General features: G+C 40.8%; 1 protein-coding gene across 1 annotated transcript; it reads left to right on the forward strand.

Moving 5' to 3' along the window:
* Positions 1-5,636: 5,636 nt before the first annotated feature.
* LOC116688111 (potassium voltage-gated channel subfamily A member 2) lies at positions 5,637-13,223 on the forward strand. The gene is made up of 2 exons (XM_032513924.1): positions 5,637-6,485; positions 7,393-13,223. Exon 2 carries the CDS (start codon positions 7,530-7,532, stop codon positions 9,018-9,020), a length of 1,491 nt encoding a protein of 496 aa, XP_032369815.1. The 5' UTR covers positions 5,637-6,485; positions 7,393-7,529; the 3' UTR covers positions 9,021-13,223.
* Positions 13,224-22,482: the final 9,259 nt, after the last annotated feature.

The raw sequence follows: 22,482 nt of genomic DNA on the forward strand, positions 1-22,482 counted from the left end.
AGAGAGAGAGAGAGAGAGAGAGAGAGCGAGAGAGAGCAGACTGCTGCATGAGGCTGTGGGAAATAGGTTGGTTCTTTTTGTCCCTGGCAAACAAAAAACTGAAGATTGCATCATCACTGTGACACAGTAGCTGTTACTGTAAATCTCATAATGTGCATCTGTACATCCTTTTCTTCCACCAACGTAGTAAAGCAGACCTGAAGATGCTTAGTGCTCGTCCTTTTAACGCCAAATTATTTGTTGCACTTTCTAAAACATGAAAAGGGAGCAAAATCCAGGATTTGCTACACTATTCAGGGGTGGAGCAATGCGCCGCAATAAGTCACTGCAGCATGCAATGCACACAATCAAAGCTTTTTGTCACACACAATCAGCTTTGTTTTTCTTCTCTCACCCTCATGTCGAAGATATCATATTTCCAGTATGACCTTGGTGTAATATAACCTAAGTGTTCCTGAAGCAAGCACTTACCATGACTTGAATTTCTCACTCATACAGATACATCGTGTAGCAAAGCATGAGGGTATCCCTGCAACATTGACACTTACTCACTCACTCACTCACTCACTGACTCATCGTTCTTCCCTTCAGCATCAGTATCGCTCACTGAATTCAATGAAGTCCCAATTTTGTTGTCATTTTGTCGGTACAAATGAAGAAGCCGTATAGTGAAGTGTGGCTTTGTTTCAGCCAAACGTTGCATGCTGTAACTTTTGACTTGCAGACCAGCAGCATGTGTACACAGACACTGTCATCGTGTGGAAAAATATCCACAGGTAGCGACTGGTATTCTGCCAACGTATGAGTTTAGATAGTAAGCTAGTGCAGCGGGTGTGTCCGGACTTGTGAGGTTATCTGGGTAAGTGAGATGCAGCTTGGCAGTATACTGCAGCAGCAGTGTCCTTGTGTCTCTCCTGGTTTCTGGCTCTTATCCAGTGTCTGCTCTCATCCTGCTGGTCCTCGATCTGATCAGCACGTCTCTCTCCCTTTTTTTCTTCTCCTCTCTCTCTTTGCACAGTGCGCTCTCTTCCCTATCCCTCCCTATATTTATCTCCATCCCATCCTGTCTCTGCCTCAGATGTACTGTTAGCTCCAGGGACACAGAGAAGGACACAGGGAGCTGCATTGCTATACTATACATCTGTGTACCTGAGCCTCTCTTTTTCATTTCTTGCCTGCCCTCTCCGAGCCCTGTCGGCTGTATGTTCTGTACGGCCGGCCTCTTTTGCAGGGCACCATAGTTAGTCTCTCCTGAGCAGTGATACTGCAATGACTCATTTCCCAGAGGGTCAAAACAATTGAGTTTCAGTGGCCATGCATTGGGGGGTAAAAAGTGAGCACTAAGTTTGTGGGATTGTCAGATACTCTGGTGATTGGACAAAAAGCATGGTGGGAAATACAAATTTGTCACAATATATAAGACATGTTCATTTTAGTATAAGATTCTCATTGAACATATTGATGACTTTGCATTAGAGAAGTATCTAATGAGGAAATATACACAGGTGAAAGTTGCCCCATTATATCTAGAAGCAGATAATCTGTTTTAATGCAGCAGCAAATCAAAGAGTAGACATGATATAGAGAGTTCATCTGTTCCGCCTTATTGCATTAAATCGGCCAGTGAGTTCCCTGGTAACAGGAAGGTGCGCGTGTGCGTGTGCGTGTGTGTGTGCGTGTGTGCGCGTGTGCGTGTGCGTGTGTGTGTGTGTGTGTGTGTGTGTGTGTGTGTGTGTAACCTGTGGCTGCTGCAATGCAGTATCAAATAGCAAGGAGACATCCAGTCTTTCTACAAAGAGCACTGCCCTCCAGGGACCGGGTTGAACAGCACTGACACGTGTCCTTGATGAACCTGGGGACTTTGGGTACAGCTAATTTTTCATCAATTTTCTAGCAAACAACTTTTATAAAAAAGTATTTTAAAAAAAAATGATAAGGAATACCAGAGAAGGGAGTGTGAATTTTTGTACAAAAAGGAGTTTCTCAGGCACTCCTGGGCAGAGCAGATTCTGCCATATTAAAACGCTTTTACTTAGTCTTTGATCAAATAGTGTTCACGCGGCTGTCTGTGTTTAGACATTGAACAATAGAGAATGTTGACTTCTTTTGTATAATAAAGGTTTTTTTAGAAAATATATTTGTCAAAGCATCAAAACGTATACTTTATGGTATTGTTTTGGTAATGGCACCAAAGCTCAGCTCCAATATCGGTACTAGTCATGGCCCGATGAACCTGTAAAAGGGGCTTTACTTTTGGGCTTCTACTGACCCCCCATCCTGCCATCTGCTGTGCAATGTGCAGAATGTTCCCTGGTGACACCTTCGGTCCTCCCATGATGGAAAAGTACTTCATTTGTGTGTTTTTTAATTTTGATTAAACACATCTTGATTTGAAACACAGTGTCTCACTACAAGACAGCATTGGTTGATATTGTCCTCTCGTGAAAGATTTGAAATCAGTCCAATTACCAAATCCAGTTGGCATATAGTGAAACTGGGGCCTTCGGGCTTCTTTAAGAATCCGGGACCCTGGGGCAGTTTCCCGCTTTACCCAGTTGGCAATGCAGCCTTGGCGCTAGTATCGAAATATTTCAAATGAAAGCTTGCATCCACGGTCTGGTCAGATTCATAGTTTACTTACTTTTTCAACTGGTAGTTCTTGGCCGAGATCAAAATTTAGCGAATTTGAGGCATCCTTATTGCCCTGTGGTGAAGATATAGCATTTTACAGCATTTTATTTTTATTTCCCTGCATGGTTCAGTCTGGATATTTTTTGTTGAATAATGTACCTTTCCCAAATACTAGTAGTTATTATACAAAAAGGCAAAAATGCCGAAGAGTATGAAAAATTTGACCAATTTGAGACCATCCTTAAAGGGAAATTTGAAAACACATTAAAAACATATTTAATGTGTTTTAAAGGAAGGCATTGTAAAATGTAAACTCAGCTACCATATAGATACTAAAACTTGAATTTAAACTAGCGTTTTTTTCATGAATGTTTCTGTAATCTTGTTTGTTCCACTAAATGGCTGAGAAATGGCCTCAGTGATAATGACCTTTCAGTTTCTCAGTTTTCAAGTTCCTTTTTTCTACTTTCTGTTCCTGCGCCAAAACATCCGATTGAAACAAGTCGTGAAATCAATACCTCTTGGAAACAGATTCATCGTTGTCACCCTCCTCTACACAATCACTAATTTTCACGTCCCCATGTGATTAGAAGATGTACAGTATTCTCTTTTAATTAAAGCCGGCCAGCTAATGCAAAGTGAACTGAGCTTTAGGGTCTGCGTTAACAGTCTTTGTAATAGGTCCCCGTCTAATAAATAATGGCTGTGCTGTCATGAGGGACCTGGGAAAGCCATTGAGAGATAGTGAGAGACAGAGTTAGGATGATTTCTTTTTTTCATTATGACACATTCTAAAAAAAGTGTCAATAATAGCTTACATCAGCAACCTGAATCTAACGTGTACTGCAAGCGGTGTTGGGCGGTAACGTTACTACTTTAATTACCTTTCAATGGCGTTGGTGTTTTCTAAATTAAATAACTTTAATGTATCTTAGGCCTATGTGTAGCGTGAGTTACATGGATGTATAAAACTTAGCTTCGAAGTAGTAAACTACTTTTGCCATGTTGCCGTAGCTTAGCTTGCTAACGGTAGTTTTAGTGTAGTGAAGCTTCATTAAATGTCAGTAACTGGTACCGTTTCACTAACTTACTAAACTGTCCAAGTAGCCTGGTCATCACTGGTAGTAAGCAATATGATAGTCGTACATCGTCAATGTTTCATTTCCGGATTTGCTCCGCAGCCAGCCGCCGGAAATTTTGGCCGGATGTCCGTTACCTTCTGCTTTCTTTGTGTTGGCAACTCTGGTGGATTTATGAGGACAACGTAATATGATAACGTAATATTAGCTTTATAAAACAAACTAACGGAGCCGCTGACAGTGTCTACAGGCTATACACAAGGTTATGTTACTGCCGAGACAAGCAGCAAAGGAGATCACATTTCAATAGATTAGATTAGACTTTATTCAACCCACAACAGGCAAATTTCCGTATTACAGCAGCAGCATTTTCTTCAATAACAGCAAAAAACAAAAACACACAATAATAATAATAATAATAATAATAAATTGAATTTGTATAGCGCTTTTCCCAAGCTCAAAGTCGCTTAACAGAGTAGAAAAAGTGTTAAAAAAAAAAAAAAGTGTGTGTTTACACCAACAAGTAAACTCACAAGAAAATACAGGCTAGTCAATAGACAATAGCGGTACATTCATGTTTTTTTTAGGCTGACAAGACAATATCTGGCTGAGTTAGTCTAAAAGTAAACAAAAACTGCAACAGCGATATGGAAACATTTTGGATTTGAAGCCGACAAAAGGTGTGTCTGGTGTGTCCTCGATCGTAGCTCCTCGGAGAGCCCTCCTCCTTCGGAGCGAGGAGCAATCAAATAAGAGTTGCACCTAGTGGGAGTGGCTGTGGACTCAAGTGCAACACCTAGTGCTCAAATGTGGTGTTCCGGTCCAGTGATTGGCTGAATATCACACAGGTTTCAAGTATCCAAGTGTGTGGCAGCAGACAGACAGACAGGTGATGAAGTGGGAGCCGTGGTGGTCTCCAGTCTGGCAGACGTAACCTTGGCAAAGCCGAGTCTCACACAAATCATTCCGCTCGCCTCCCCCCACCCCCGCTTTTCCTTGTTCACCTCCTCCCCTTCACAGCCAAGGGATTCCCGCTAACCTTTGGCTTCTCTGGCGGTCCTTTCTGGCCACAGTGCATTCATTGCCAGCTTCAGTATTGATAGCAGGGAGGGGATTTGTTATCGATCACTTGTTTTTCTTTCTGAATATAGCAGAGCACAGTGATGGAGGTTTTGCTCTATTTATGTCGCCCTCTTATCTATTATTGATGAAGCTTTGTTGCCAGGAGAGGTTTCAAACATAACTGCTGTAACAAGAGAAAGTAAACTCATGTTATTGCCTCTGTATGTTCTAAACAATCAACAATAAAGCTTGGGAAAGACCTCTGAATGAGACATGCATTGTTTGTGGGACAATGCTATAGAATAATCACACCTAATTATTTAAAAAAACAAAAAACAAAAAAACAGCTACAGTCAAGTGAGTTACAGTGCTTGTCTGTTGAAACAGTTATTGTGTTACTCAACCTTGTCTCATCTTGCTAAATGCTTATCTGCCGATGCCTTGCATAACAATTTGAGGAATTTGATGAAAATTTGATGAAATCATCTGACCAACAAGGGGACTGCTGAACAATGCTGGAGATGTGTTGCCCCTTAAATTGGCCACACTGCAGATAAGGTAAGGAGTGGTAGGCTTCAGTGCGGATGGAGAGCGCGTTTTTTCGCCCTTGCCTTCTCCATCACCAGCACTTCTATTGGTATGCACAGCAGTGCCCGAATGCAGGTTTGACTAAGCTTTATAGCCTACCCAAGCGACCACTGCTGACTTACAGAAGTCTTTCACATACAAAACTTCTCCTCCTGCCGAGGTGAGACCATGCACAACCAATAAAATCCACTTTATATGCGTACATGTGTGGGGGTGTTTGCGCGCGGGGCTGTGACTCAGTGTAGGCTAATTGCCTAATCTTATAGCCCACTACACAGGGCGAATCTTTAATGCATCGCGTCTCATGTCAGTGTCTGCAGACACTGCTCTGCTCACCATGGAGGCTGTGAGGAGGAGACTCCCACAACTGTCGGTGCGCTAAACGCTGGGACGCACTTGACTCCGCAGGAGCGCATCTGCAGCTCAGACACTGGCTGTTGTGTCATGTGGCGTGCGCACGCCCTAGATAAGAAATAAACGTGTAAATATGCTTGAGTGACGGAAGATTTATTCCCACACTGACATGGAAAGAGGACTTATTATTGATGCATATGGCCCAAAACGCATCTAAATATTAAATATGGCTAATACGATGTATCTATTTGATATCTATTAGCTCTCTCCCGCCTCCTCGCCTTTTCCCTCCCTTTGCAGATGTTGCCTCTGGATCTGAGCATCTCATCAGGACCATTTACCTTTGCGGCTGTCTCCAACCACAGCTCACCACACAGTCACGCTGGCGTGGAGGGGAGCAGCGGAGGCAGATCATTCTGCTGATCCCAGCACCTTTCCTTATTGAGGGAAGCACCAGCACCTCCTTGATCGGTTCCCTCCTCCTTTTTTTTCTTTCCGATCGCCATCCCACGACAGCCTAACCGGAGGAAAGTAATTGGGGAGGGGAAAGCGAGGACACACCCGCACATACTGTAGGCTACCCGGTTTACACGGCGAGGATGCTGTTGGAGACAACATGAGGTGAATATCATCGACTGCCCCAAATTGGATTTTTTTTTTTTTTAAACCAGCTCTGAAGACAGAAGACCTGATCTCCGTGGCTGGTTATTCACCTTCCTCGTGTTCAGCCGGAGCATCAACTCACATCACATATGAAACAGATGTCTGCAGGTATGAAGATCAAGATAAAACAGCTTAACTATCATCTCTGATTTTGATTATAAGTGTCTAAAAGTCTTGGTATTGAACTGATATGCACCTCACTGGAAAACGTGATATTAGGCAATATGCCTGCAGTTATAGATTTGTTGTTTCATAAGGATTTTATTTATTAAAACTGTGCTCCCACTCTGTGAGTGGAGGTGATAGATGAGATACAGTTTTTTTTTTCTCTTTGAACCTATTTCCTTCTGTGGATCTATTATTTATAGCTGTTTTTGAATATTTCAGAGACAGGCACCATTTCAAGACTAAAATGCTCCGACAAAACTAAACTGAAGTCAGTTAATATGAGGCGTGTGCCTGTGAGCTTGTTTGGTACAGCATGTAAATCGTAAGTGTCTCGTACATTAGTGTTTAGACTGCAGTGGTTTTCTGTTATATTCAGGATGCTGTCTATATTAAATTTGGTGCCTGCTGCATTGCCATATTCATGCATGGCCTCTCTGCAAAAAGGTAGTCCCATTCATATCTGTGTGTTTTGTCCAATGCAGCAGATCAGTGTCCTAATTTATGAGCGTCTGTATGTTTTAAATGCCAGTTAGTCAGTGAGCATGCATTCAAGTCATTTATATGCATTGCGGATGGCTTGTATGCATATTAATTTGCCCGAGTCAGGAGCAGGAGTGTCATCCTCAAGTTTTCATGAGCTGATTCATTATTGCATTGATTGCCTTCTCACGACAGTATAACTTTACATAACTGGTATCCAATCTACTGACATTGTTGCGGAGGGTGGCTTCATTTCCAGCTCTTTTCACTTGTTTAAAGCAAATTACTAGAAGTATTGAGTGTTGAATCATGTCTCCGGTTTACCTGACCTTGCTGTCTGTCTTTGCTTCATCTTCCCTGCATGCAGTCAGATCCTAGGTGACATCCTGTGGCCGTCAGGTCTTTACGGCGTTGAGCCCCCACCCTCTCCTGTCCCCCGCCTGCAGTTCTCCAGGCTGCAGGACCCAGACTCACTGAAAAGTGCAGGCCTCCTCCCCCTGAAGAATGACTGTTGCCACAGGCGACCCCTCTGACGAGGCGGCAACACACCCGGGGCAGGACTACGATCCGGAGGCCGACCATGAGTGTTGTGAGAGGGTGGTCATCAACATCTCAGGGCTGCGCTTTGAGACTCAACTCAAAACCCTCTCCCAGTTCCCAGAGACTCTGCTGGGGGACCCCAAAAAGAGGATGCGGTACTTTGACCCACTAAGGAACGAGTACTTTTTCGACAGGAACAGACCCAGCTTTGATGCCATATTGTATTATTACCAATCAGGGGGCCGGCTAAGAAGGCCGGTCAACGTCACCCTTGATATTTTCTCAGAGGAGATTCGCTTCTACGAGCTGGGCGACGAGGCCATCGAGATATTCAGAGAAGATGAGGGTTTCATCAAGGAGGAGGAGCGGCCTCTTCCTGATAATGAGTTTCAGAGACAGGTGTGGCTGCTGTTTGAGTACCCAGAGAGCTCAGGTCCTGCTAGGATTATTGCCATAATCTCTGTCATGGTCATCCTGATATCTATTGTCAGTTTCTGCTTGGAGACCCTCCCAATTTTCCGCAATGATGATGACGATATGCACAAGTCTCACTCGAAAGTCTATTCACCTGAGACCAATACCACAACCATCAGCTATACATCCACCTACTTCACTGATCCCTTCTTCATCCTGGAGACTCTCTGCATTATATGGTTCTCCTTTGAGTTTCTAGTGCGCTTCTTTGCCTGCCCCAGCAAAGCAGGCTTTTTCGGTAACATAATGAACATCATTGATATTGTTGCCATCATCCCTTACTTCATCACTCTTGGCACAGAGCTCGCAGAAAAGCCAGATGATGGTCAAGCAGGTCAGCAAGCCATGTCTTTAGCCATTCTCAGGGTCATCCGCTTAGTGCGAGTGTTTAGGATTTTCAAGCTCTCACGTCACTCCAAGGGGCTTCAGATTTTGGGTCAGACCCTAAAAGCCAGCATGCGAGAACTCGGTTTGCTTATTTTCTTCCTCTTCATAGGGGTCATCCTTTTCTCAAGCGCCGTCTACTTCGCTGAAGCAGACGAGCCCGAGTCCCAGTTCGAGAGTATCCCAGATGCGTTTTGGTGGGCGGTGGTGTCCATGACAACAGTCGGCTATGGTGACATGGTCCCAACTACAATCGGTGGCAAGATCGTGGGCTCCCTCTGTGCCATTGCTGGTGTGCTGACCATCGCCTTGCCCGTGCCTGTCATTGTGTCCAACTTCAACTACTTCTATCACCGCGAGACCGAGGGTGAAGAACAGGCGCAGTACCTACAGGTCAATGTGCCCAAAGCCGATTCAGCTGAGGAGCTGAAGAAGAGCCGCAGCGGCTCCACCATCAGTAAATCGGACTATATGGAGATCCAGGAGGCTGTGAACAACAGCCGCGAGGACTTTCAGGAGGAGAACCTGAAGACGGCCAACTGTACGCTGGCAAACACAAACTATGTAAACATCACTAAAATGCTCACAGATGTGTAGTCGTCTGCTATTTTCCTTCGGACACCACCAGGAAATGTGGAGCAACTGGACGGGACATGTGTACAGCCTCCAACCTTACGTGTGCTGGAAATATCAAGGCAATAGAATTCAGGATGTTGATGACGATAGACAGTGAAGAAAAAAAATATTACAGAGACCATCCGCTTGCTCCTCGCTCATCCTGTCATCACTTCTCACAACTTGCCCTTAAACCTCCTGAAAACTGTCAAACAGAGTGAAATTTCAAAATCTGCATTTCTGCATGGAGTTGGCTTTTTGTGTGTCTGTGTGTGGCTGTCTAAAAAATGTCCTGCTCACAACAGTAGCCAACGGTAGTGCACAAAATAGGGAAAATACAGCAAGAGAAAAAAAAAAAAATGATGTATTGCTTTCAAAACGAGAAAAGAAAGCAACACAACACAAGCCCTGCTTTATACCCATCGGTCCCTCATTTCCCAAGGCACACTGCTCTGCCATGCAATTTCTGAAGAGTCCTCCTCGCTCGCTACACATGCTGCTTCCTGGAGCCAATGTAACAAAACTGTCATTTACTCACACCATTTAGAAATAAGAGGATGTGTGAGCATGAAGCAAGCTCACTCCAACGCTGAAATGGCCTGGCCTGTGGGTGACTTGTGACTAAGTTGGTGGTTTGGTACACCATGTTATTTCAAGGATGAATGACAGCCGTCGGCGCTCAGCTTATGGTTCGACACCTTTTTTTCCCAGCAGACATCAGTATCTGATGAATGACTGAGAATGGCCTTGACTTTTCACTGCTTTGGTCTTACATGTACTGTATGTATTGCAATGCAAGCTTTCCCCCTTCCATTCACCCGAAACTGGTCTTACTGCAGAGCTTTGAAGACAACTTGAATGTTTCTTCTCGTTTTGTTTTGTTGTTTGACACTGACAGACGCACGCACGGTGTACCAATTCCAATAGATAGGTAGGTTAACTGTGACTTAACTGATAGTCGGTAGGTGCTGTTAGTAGTAAACATAGACAGTAGATTAATGCATGACATTTTTATCTGAATGAGAATTTCCACTCGTTTCTCAACTGCCACTTGCTTCATTACAACACTGTATATTTGTCTGTACACTGCCTTCTATACAAATCCACACTTTAAAAAGGATGCCTGCAGGTAACTGTTAAAAGAACCTAAAGCTGTATGTTAGAGGATTTTTTTAAGGAATAATCACCATGCCAAATCCTACACTTATCAGGATGCGGTGTCCTCATTGATGTTAACATTCCACGTAGAAGTCATTGCGTTAAAGTTTTGCCAGGTCGCTGTAAACAGCTGGGCTGAGAGTTCAGGCGTAAACTCACATTCTAGTTTTGGACACGATCCCAGTCGCAGATGTGATAGACTTGCAATGCTGTCTGTTTCACAGTTTGTCACACGATCACGTCCTCATGATCAAAATAGCAACTTTTAAGGACTCGTGTAGGCTGTAGAACAATGCTCCCCCCCCCCCCCCAAGCATTTTTATCTGGATTTACACTAGTGTTGCATGACCTCAAAAACATTCCTAGAAGCATGCATTTAAGGTCAAAGAAGTAGCCAGACAAAAAAAAGTACAATTACTACAATAGATATATGTATTTCTTATATATACATGTATATAAATAATATATGTATACAGGCAGGACACATATACAGTACACATATACCTTTATTGGAGAATTAAAAAAAGTTTAAATAGCAATGTTTAAGAGAAAGCAAGAGCCTTTCCACAATGTGCAAATCATTGACACGTTTTTAGTTTTAATGACTATAATAATTGTTCTGAGCACAGTTTCTATTTTCTCCTGTTTTAAAAGCCTGTTGAGAGTGCCAAAGGACACACTCTTACTTGCCAATTCAAAAGCATATTCTTTGCTAGAGAGTTTTCCAGCAAACCTGACACACGTTTAAATACAAAAAGTTTGCTTCACTTAGTATAAAAACGCCTTCTGTGAACTAAGTGTTGAAAGGCAGGGCAAAACTGTATCATCCCTAACCAGTCTTATATCACAATGATTTATATTACCGTTAAAATGGTCAGAATTGAAATGGAGTCTGGCTTTTCTCTAAGAAGTCTTTGATGCCAGAAGCTCAATCTGTCTTTAAAAGTTGGCATCAGATGTGAATTAGGTTCTGATTTTAGGATTGTGTCCAGCTGAGACTTACCCACATTCGCTCAACACTGCCAAGGAACATTCAAAGGCAGTAACGTCAATATGGGAAGTGTTTAATTAGCAGCAGTGTAGCAGATATTGGCTAACCTAGGGGTCCTCTGACTTCACTCCCGAGTCTCTTGCCTTTCTTCATCTTTTCACAGATGTCTTAGGTAATTAGAAAGGTGATGGATGATCTGTAGCAAGAATTGTCTAAAAGAATTCTGTCGTGCCAGGATGTACATCTTTATTCTTAGGGTTTCATTCTGCTCACTACAGTACTTTAACCTGCAGTAGCAAAATGTTTTTAAGCCATCGCTGCCAATATATGCTCAGGATGCCTCGTCCGACTGCCTGACATGAGGCTTCTGATGTCTCTCTGTCCAGATCTGTGTCCGCTTTCATGTATCTCAAAAGGATTTTTAGAGAATCTTGGTGAATAAACTGGAGCGGTTATATTTGTTGCTTTCCCAAAAGTAGCATTGAGGTGGATTGAAATGTTAAAATGGTCTGTAACTCGAGGTAGGACCAGTTTAAATAGTTGTTTAGCAATATTCCCATAATCCTTTGGTGGAGGGGTCTGTGTGGAGAACATATGTTTGTTTAAAAAAAGAACGAACCTTAATGGACCTCCACAATCCAACCAAGATCTTATGGATCATCCTTTGAGTATTGATGTGGGTGTGTTGATGCACAGCTATGTAGGAGGTGTGTGCGTGTGCGTGCGAGTGTGTGTGTGCGTGCCTGTGTGCGTGCGTGTTAGGAGAGAGCCACTGAATGTCATGGTCTTGGTTGTACAGCTACATTTATGCAATAGCCATTTGCATATATCGGTATATGTGGGGAAAAAAAACATATTTGTCTATGCATGTAAATGCATTGTATCTTATTGTCTTAATTCCATTTTTTGCACATATATTTAGGATAAATGTTACAGACACATGCAACATTTATCTGTTATGTTTGAAATTGGGCACATCACTGTACCTCAGCCACATCCACTGTAGCAACGTATAGACTCATAGAGTTCACAATGTTCTAGTAGAATAACGACAGCTATTTCTGCTTAAAGCACAAAGACGAGTAGAATCCTCCTCATCTGTATACCTGCAGATTTAATCTGTGAAACGTTTTTATTCAGTGGAAACAAAGTCAATTAAAAATGATGTTGTATTGCTTCATAGGGAGCGCCACCGCCTCTAAAAACAAAAACAAAAAAAGAAAAAAAAAGAAAAAGTCATCTCTCTTGCTGAGGGACCCACCAGCAAATTCCCTCCCTGAGAAGGGTGCCCAACAGTGGATACACTGAGAAATCTATGCAGAGAATGATTATTAGCTGGTAGTTGAGAAGGTTTACATACACATTTTTTTTAATGTTTTATTCCGGCACCAATTACATGTTGAACCTGAGAGCTGACAGCGCATTTCGAAACAAACCTTTCAAGAAGAAGAAGACTTTGCAATATTCTGCTGCTGTACGTCAAACACTCACACGTTGGCTGAATGTGACTATGAGCTTTCTGAATTGTTGTTGGTTTGAGCTGCGATGTCAGCTCTTTGAGGCAAGGCTCCTACATAACAAAAACTCATACATAGAGGAAATAAGATGATCAATATGCAATCTGTATGCATGTGTGTGTTTGAGGATGAACGTTTTTCTTTTCGTATGACCCCCAGAGTTCGACAGTGTGGCATCCACTGAAACAATATGTACAGTTGTTCATCCTCCCCCATATCATAGAGGCCTGAAAACATCCATCAATGATGATACAGTGGATAATGGATTTTCTTTCTATGAAATGAAATGTGAGAGAATAATGTACATAATAACCAATGGATGATGGAGCGAAAACCATGTACTATATACTGTATGTGAAGTCTGGATTTAAAACGTAGTATTATCTGCACTTTACAAGACCAAAAGGACAATCTATGGACAAGAAAATGTCAAATTAAAAAAAGCATATAATCCTTCCTAATGATCATAACCCTGATAAAGTACTATCAATAATGAAGCAAATAATAATTCAACTGAAATGTCGTGGTCAGTGTGTTTATTGTGTCACTGTTTTCCCTAAAAAAAAAACTTGTGAATAATGTGTGTGTGGAAAAATGATTTTTAGTAAGAAGAGTTGTTTTTCTAAAGGTTTATCCAGCCTTCTTCCCTCCCATCCCGTTGTTCAAAAGATATTTGGTCAGCAAATGATTTGAGGAGCTAATTTTAGCCGAAGAGCATCTACACTGATACTAAATGTCGTGAATCGATCAGAGGCCTCTTTGTTGTTATTCTTAGGACATCCAGCGTCTTTGTAGCCACGGGCAGTGGAAGACATTTTCAAACGCCTCCTGATATCTTCAGCTTCTTCTTCCCTTTAAGTGCACAGTATATGCTCCCTGCAGTGAAAAGAGAGAGCAGGATGTTCTATTAATAGCCTTTTTGTTGGAGAAAGAGATGGGAGCAGGAGGAGGAGGAGGAGGAGGATGAACGTGAGCAGAGGTGGAGACAGAAAAAAATCCTTTTACAATGAAGCTGCACAGTGACAAAAAAGGACATATTTTTCTTACTCATAGGTGCTTATTGGAATTTTTATTTTGTTTCATTTAGATCCATATACTCTGCTACTGCAATTTGACATAATACAAGCAGCTGTAATACAGTCTGCTGTATACTGCTTTGTTTTTAGGGTATATTATTTCTTCTCTTCATCTGTCACATCTAACACCTGCACACTCTTTCGTGGTAGCTGCTGTCTTGTCTTGTGCTATCTGCTATCTTTAGTCCGCTTGCGGTTTAACTACAGCTGTGCATTGCGAGCTGGAACACTTTTGGGGCCTCGGTGCTGTAGCTACATCTCTGCTGTTGTCAGTAGTTATGTTTTGATCCGGCGATGCAGTGCAGCACTCTGCGGCTCGCTCTGCTGAAACCAGGGCAAACGTGGGAGAAGCAGGCTGGATGGTGCTGCCCAACCAAGGGCACAGGCAGCTGGGACACAGGCCTGCTGCAGGTGGCCGCTGCTGCCTGTTGTTGTTGTTGTTGTTGTTATGGAGAAATGTGTGTGTGTGTGTGTTGTTTGTCAGGGATGGTAACATGCCCACAGGAGCACGGTTGAGCAGTCACACAGGCTTGCACTGTGCTTACCATCTTGTAATTAGCAGGCAAGCACTGTGGGACTTGCTGTTAATCCAACAGGGCTGCCCTGGCACTGGAACACCCCCCCCTTATTCGGATGTGTTCATCTTTTTACACTCATTAACTTCTGCCCTGAAATCAGCCACCACTCATCACTTGATCAGTCCTGCAGCGAGCCTGTTGACTTTACATGGTTGCTTCAGCAGTGACTGAGTTCTAGTTGTTTGGTTTAAAGTAAAAGTTAAAATAATGGAGGTAGGTGTTCAGGTGTGTTTGGAACCTTGTTTGTTCAGTGATGAGGAAAAATGAAGAAGAAAGCATTAGTGCCCTCTAGGGGCGTTGCTGCTGAAGTGACACAGTTTGTGTCTCAGGGCATGGCAACTTTATTTCTATAGCACATTTCAGCAACAAGGAAATTCAAAGTGCTTTACATGAAACATTAAACAAATCAATTAAAAAATTAATTGAAGAGAATCAAACTAAAATAGATTAAGGCAGGGAAAAATACAGGAACAAAGTTATATTGCAGTGGGAGAAATGAGCAATGACTTGATTTAATGTAAGGCAGCGTCACACAGCAAAGTCTTCAGCCTCGATTTAAAAAAACTGAGAGTTGCAGCGGACTTCCAGGTTTCTGGGAGTTTGGTCCCAATATGGGTTGCATAAAAAGTGGTTCTCCTTCACCAGTCAATGCATCAGACAGTGGGTTAGTGAAGAGTATACTTGAAATCAGTAGTGAAAGAAGTATTCTAAATCTTAACTTGGGTAGAAGTAACAATACGATAATCCAAAACTACAACTAAAAGTCCTGCACTCAAAATCTTGCCTAAAACTTTTTGATATTAATGAATGTCCGTTACATTCAAGCTATTGACAAAGGAGTTGCTACAAAGCTCATTAAGACTGTCAGCTCCAGTTAACACTCTCTGTATTTCTCAGTATGGCTGAGAAATACATTGTCATGTTCAGAAGATTGTGGTGCGCAGAAGCTCAAGTGAAGATAACGACCTCTTCTGAAGAGTAAATCATGTTTTTTAACCCTCCGTGTTGTCTTTGGTTACTAGCAATTACGTGGCACTATAGCTTTAGGTCAAAGTACAGAAGTATTATCGAGATGATAACAAAAGTAAAAGTACTTATTATGCAGAATAACAGCCCCTGTGAGTAATATGTCATTGTATACTGCATTATTAGATTGTTTGCATTTTACTATTGTACCTGCTCTTGGTAGAGCGAGTTTTTACTACTTCATACACACTCTGTAGTTTAAAGGTCAAGATAATAAGATAATTAATGGGAGAGGAAAGAAGTGCTGCTGCACAAATCTACATTCATTGTTTTTTTGCTACATTTGTGAAATTCTATATGTTTACCTATTTAGGCCTCAAACTATTATTTAAATGAAACAGAAGCTTAAAGAGAAAACAACTCATAGAAAAATAAAATGTTACAAGGGGCCCTCTACTAGACACTGTTTTTTTTGGAGGGGCCACAAGAGAAACGGTTGGGAACCACTATAGTTTAGTCAGGCTTTTGGAAAGCTTATAATGTATGGTTTTATGTAAAAGTCTTAATCTGAAAAGTAACTAGTAGCTGCAAATGTCAAATAAATGTATTGGAGTAGTCCGTCCAACTGTGCTGGAGTTAAACTATAAAGTCACATCCAATAGAATTACACAGTAATAAAATAAAAGTACCTCTACATTGTACTTAAGTAGATTATAGTATGTGAGTTACCTTTGACCGTTGCTTCATCAGGATATATTCTGCATAAATAAGCAGGTTTTCATTGGTCTTATCCAGGTGTTCCCAAACATCTTAACCTCAAGACCCAAAAGAGAAATCTGGTGTCTGCCTGTGACCTAAACTTAACAAAAATACATCATGAATTGCCATGACATCTGAATTAATAAACTACTGACAAAGAACACAACAAACCATAAATAGGTCATGCATATGAAATGTATTGCATTGCACCTCTCCACATAAACGCATCGTTTCAAATGGCTTCAAACTAAAAACACATGTTAATTCACATATCATAGCATTGTTATGCATTTTACCCTGCCGATAGACTGACAGTAGTGTTGGGTTTCCAGACACAATGGGACACATGTCCACGCTTGCTCTCTCCAGAATTATATGGGGGATCAATACACTCATAGAAAGTGTGATAAACCCATTGAGCGGATGTGAGAACAAATGCACGCGTAGATGCAGAAGCACAGACAAACACCCTCCTCCTCCCTTCTGGTTGTGACAAATGGGTTAAGGTCAACCATGCATCCCGTCTCACAGGAGATGGTGCATCTGTGAGAGCACACACTGGACAGATGCTCCAGAGCTCATAAGCACACATAAAACCAGGAGACATGAAGTAATGTGAAAGACCAGACCAGCGTGGAAACGGGAAAAATCCTCTTTTACACAATAACAAGGTGGGCTGAATACACAAAGTGGGGGGAGGTCACAGGGAAACTTATCAGGCTGCAGGACTCGATTGCCCTCTGGTCTGAGGTGTGGAGGGATGGATCAACACTGAGAACCGTCCTCGTGGTAGTATGGGTTTAATCTGAGTAATAGAAGCAAGATTAGGCAAGGCAATCCTGTGTCATTTAAGGCAAAGACATACGGAGTACAAATGAAGCGAGTTCATGTTTAGAAGCACCTTGTAAAGAATTTATAGGCTGTAAGTAATGGCTTTGTTCATGTTTGTTGAGGGTTGTGAAAAATCCATCTGGCTGCTGTTTATCCTCCTCCAGATTACTCCTGATTTATCATTTCTGATAGTTATTTACTTCAATAGGTGGAAGTTGAGTGTCTAGACCAAAAATCCATTTTTTAACAACTTATTTGCTTTGTTGCTGTATGTAGGTTGATAAGATCAATACCTCTCTCACCTATGTTCAGTATGAAGCTACAGGAGACGTTAGCTTAGCTTTGCATAAAGACTGAAAACTGGAAAACGACTACCTAGCTGCTGGTTGCAAGAATTAGTCATAGACACAAAACCCTCAACAATAAAACCACAACTTTACACTTTGGATTTTGGTATCGGTAGATGGATTTAGTTATGTATAGACAACGTCTGGCTAGCGGTTTCCCCTTTTTCCAGTATTTATGCTTAGCTAAGCTAATGGACAGACATGAGAGGGGTATCTATAATCTTCTCAGCTAACTCTTAGAAAGAAAACAAATGAGTGTATTTCCCAAAAGAGATTACTGACATTCATCACTGCATTATTAACAAGATTTCTGACAACTTGCAATCCACAAGTAGCTCATATAAATGGCTCATAACCAGTAGGCAGTATGAGGGGGTAAGCCAAATGACCAAAGAGCATGCCCTTTGTTTACCCCCTTCCATTCCCTAGTAGCAGAGTTTAGTTGAATATGTTAGTCTAGTCTGCCTGACACATTGATCCTTTATCTGACTGAGGTTTTTGCAAGTTAGAATCTATGGCCCGACCATTACTCTGAAATATCGATATAATACTGTGTACTGATAAATCCATGGTGCTGTCCATGGTGTTAGCAGGCGGATTTCTAATTGCAACTTTTTTCTTTTTCAAATCCGTCCCCCTTGCTAAAAATTAACAATTGCCTGCTGCTTAACTGCTTGTTCAAAAAAGCATCTGTAAATTAACTATTAACTAATGATAAAGCTGTCCAAAACATAAAAAAATTGTGTATGCTTTATTTAAGTGCTACAAAAAGTGCTACAAAAAGTATAATTTAAATTATTTATTTCAGGTCCATGTTTTTAAAGTTGATTTTATTTTATTTAATTACCCTGGTACTCACAAGGACGTCATCATTGTGTCTTGGCCACAAATGCAACATATAGAAATAGCATAAAAAACACCATACACCACAAACATAAAACATTCATAAATAAAGGCAAATGAGTGCATGTTCATTTAAGCTGAGAGGAAACAAGAAAGCCCCTAAAAGCGTTAAAGAAAACACGTTGTGGTCGTCAGCTCGCTATTGTATTTAAAATGACTGATGTTAATATGATGGCCAGAAGATACATTCAGCTATGATAGAGTTCAACTTTAATCTGTGTAAATATTGAACTTGCTGTTATCCTAATGTGTGTTAAGTCAAAATGTGGAAACTGCATCCTCGCTGCTGGCTACATCTGGTGGAGGCCATTTCCAAAAAGCAGACCAGGGAAAAAATGTCACAGGCTTTAAATATCCTGTGTGAGTTAATATTTTATTAACATCTGTCCCAGGGCCTCTCCCAGTTTGTACATTCCACTTCCAAGTCTGAGATTGTGCACGAAGCAGGAATGGGAAATCTGTAAGGCTTCCACTGCATTTTGTTTGACTTCTCTCCACCTTCTCCTACCTCATGTATGCTTCTTCTGTTGCAAATAATTTAGCTTACTGCTTATCAGTTATGTAATGCATGCTCTCTTTGTAGAGAACATCATCACAGCTGATATGAAACACTGTCTCATCAGAACAATTAGAAGAGAGAGGGAATCATTCGGAGAAAATTAAATCTTGATAAAACAAGGACATTTGCGTGTGTGCGCGTGTGTGTGTGTGTGTGTGTGTGTTACAGTGAATATGTCCTACTGTGTTCACAAAGCTTATTCATTATGTATGCAATGATCTCTTGATGAAGAGAGGGCCTCTCGCCTCGAACAAAGTGTCGTCATCACAGTGTGCATGACGCTGTGTGTGTTCCTCTGGCAAAAAAAACACTACAGAGATGAAAGACCAGCTGTGTGTGTATGTGTGTGTATGTGTGTGTGTGTGTGTGTGGGGGAGGGGTTTTGGTTGTGATTGGTGGAAGAGGAGGGGGGGGTTATCAGAAGCATCAGAGGCCCTAGCCAGGAACGTGCCTTAAAGTATAACTGGTTTATTACAATTGGGTCAAAGAAGTTGAAGTAATAATAATAGTGATAAAATAACGAAATAATTCAATCTATGGCTCAGTGGTAGCGTGGTTGCCTGCCATTTGGAAGGTTGGGGGTTCAATCCCTGGCCCTGCAGTCCCATGTCGAAGTGTCCTTGGGCAAGACACTGAACCAATAGTTGCCCCCGATGCTGCACCATCGGAGTGTGAGTGTGTGTGAGTGTTTATCTGATGAGCAGGTGGCACCTTGTACGTCAGCCTTGGCCACAGTGTGTGAATGTGTTAGTCTAAGACTAGAAAAGCGCTATATAAAATACAGCACATTTACACTTACAAATGCCATTGGCCATCAGTCATTTATAATAACATTGTCCATTATTATCTAACTTGTGGGTGCTACTCATTGAGATTGACCTCCAAAAAAGTAGTATAGGCTAGATAATCTGGATTGACTGTTTGTTTTCTCTGATCACCTGACTACTCCTTTCTTAACCCATTTCTTCCCAGAGCACACTGTATAATGTTGTTTTAGTAAAATTGTTAGCAAACAGTTACCTTGTACACATCAACAAGATACAGAGTGACATTCATTGGAAGTATTATTTCTGGCCACCCAAAGAATGTGAGTTTAATACTCACCTTTAAGCTCCCCCCTCTAAGGTTTTGGTCTCAACCAACCCCTGAGGGAAACATCTGGCTCTTCAGGTGCTGAATGCTCCACTGTGTTCACCAGCTAGACCCTAAAATAAAACATGAAAGGTAACACTTTATAATAACCATCACTAATAAATGTACTGTACTGTTACTGTAAACAAGTAAAATGAAATCAGTCAATCAAATGATAATTAATAGTTAACCCTCATGTTTTCCTATATTAATGTTCTTTTTAACTACCTAAAATAACATGATTACGCTTTTTGGCAAGTACAAATCTCTACTTTCATTCATTTTGGGGTCTTCAATTTTATAGCATTTGAAAAAAACAAATTGAAGTGGTTTTGAAATATTATTGAGTAAAAGTTGACATATTCCAGTCTGTGATTATCCATCAACATCCATTCCTTTAATTTTAGTTTAAATAATTCTTAATTTCTGCTTTTCTACCTCAAACATTAGGTATAATTTCCTATAAATGAGGTTTATTGACCATGAATTCCAAAAATAACTGTAAAACAAAAGTTACCAAGTTGGTGTTACGTAGTGTTGAAAACGTTAAAAAAAATGACAAACATTGAAAAAAACTTCAAAAGTGTTGAAAAATGGGAAAAAAAAACTTAAGAAAAAGTTAAAAACGTTGATAAAAAGCATCAACATAAGTGTTGATTTTCAATTTTGAAGGCAAGACAACACAAGGGTTAAAAGTAGTTAACTATTTATTTGGAAAGCTATAATTTATTTAAATGTTTTTGTTGCAAACATATGATTTTTATATTATGATAAATATCCATTAATGATTACCAAATGATTTGTAGACCTTTAAGAAGTCATTTGTAATTTGTCAATAAACATTATTTGGATGGCTATTATTAAGTTGTAACAGGTGCTTATAATAACTTGTTAATGGTTAATAAATACTTTCTAAAGCCTCTATAAACATTATTTAAAGAGCTATCATCAGTGCATTAATAATCAATGATTTAAATATCACCAAAAAAGATTGAATAGGGCCAAATTAAAGTTACTTGATGCTTAATAAACCACTTGTTAACTATTAACTAATTATTATAAGCGCAATTATAGCCGAACTTTATTATAGCCATCCAAATAATGTTTATAGATTATTTACAAAACTACTTTTAACAATTGACAAAGATGTACAATTTATGATATATAATTTTAAGTAAAAGTGCATTTACTCGTAATAAAATAAAAACGTTATTTAATTGTCAACAGTAAAATAACTTGAGTTTAATTCACCCTTTTTTTCCACTTATTAATGATGATTATTGTGAAATGTTGCCAAAAAAAGAAGAAGGTCTGTGTCATGATGTAAGAAACTGGAGCTTGTTGTCTATAATCTATAGTGGGGTACCTGGATGGAGCGTTGACGTCGGTCGGGGGCGAGCAGCAGGGAGGAGAGATAGTGAAGGAGGTTTAGCAGCTTGCCTTCATTTATTATTCATGGTTGATCAAAGAGAGTGAGGCAGTAGAAAGCTCTTGGTGGTATATAAAGCCTTAAAACAATGGAGGGAAAGACGTGTATGTTAATGCTACTTTTACAAAAGTATCATTTCAAATCCAGCAAAGATGCATGTTGTTCAGTGATATATCCTGGAACTTAGTGAGCTTATCAATGAGCTTAGCATTAGCCCACTTCTTTTAAGTATTTTATTAGTAGGTTAACCCCTTGAGATGCATTTTCAAGGGGGTCCTTAAAACAATTAAACAGTAAATAAAAAGCACAAAATGCATTCACACATGCACACACACATAGCACTCCCACATGATTTTTGTTTTTTGTTTTTTGTTTTTTGACCCATACTAAAAGGTGTGTGAAAACCATTGGCATCACTTGAAGATTTCCAGCTGCTTTATTCTCCCAAAGCAGCCACAGTGCGGCAACACATGGCTGACGATGTTTCCCTGGATTAGAAGATACTCAGTGTTCAGAGTTGAATACCTATCCGTCCGTCCCCAGTTACATGGCAGCAACCGGGGCTTTTTCAGCACCTTTGAGACGCATGCCGGAGTATCTATTTCCTGCACATACCAATACAACATGGAGGCTGCACAAGGCAACCAGAGACCTCACAAGGATTCAGCACAAGCGTTTGGTGCAGAAATATTTTATAAGCCAAGAAAGGGTGTTTCAGGAGAGTATAGGCTACTAGCAACAATGATTTGCATGATGGGTATTGTGTGGTTTTTAGAGCTGAGCTCTGCTAATAAGGCACATGTTGGCCTCAAATTACAAGGGAATGCATTATGTGGACGGTAGATGCTAAATGTAATGTTAATTATCTTTGAGGAACAACATCATTATTTACAATTACAATATTTACAGTACAATTATTAGTTTACTATGTTCATTGTGGAATGACTAGTGTATATTGGCCTGTCAGTGTTATGACCAGTTAGGACCAGTTACTCTAGGTAACAGTATAGAACCGCAGTGAAACCAATTTAGTTTTAATCATTTGGTTGCCCTGTAACGTTTTTGTTTGTTAAAGGTCCCATGACATGGTGCTCTTTGGATGCTTTGATATAGACCTTAGTGGTCCCCTAATACCATATCTGAAGTCTCTTTCCCCAAATTCAACCTTGGTGCAGAATTACAGCCACTAGAGCCAGTTC

The sequence above is a fragment of the Etheostoma spectabile genome, chromosome 4 (genome assembly GCF_008692095.1).
Source record: "Etheostoma spectabile isolate EspeVRDwgs_2016 chromosome 4, UIUC_Espe_1.0, whole genome shotgun sequence".
Taxonomy (NCBI): Eukaryota; Metazoa; Chordata; class Actinopteri; order Perciformes; family Percidae; genus Etheostoma; species Etheostoma spectabile.

Bases quoted from the DNA above. Each gene is read 5' to 3' on its own strand.
- LOC116688111 (XM_032513924.1), top strand. From the start codon at position 7,530: ATGACTGTTGCCACAGGCGACCCCTCTGACGAGGCGGCAACACACCCG.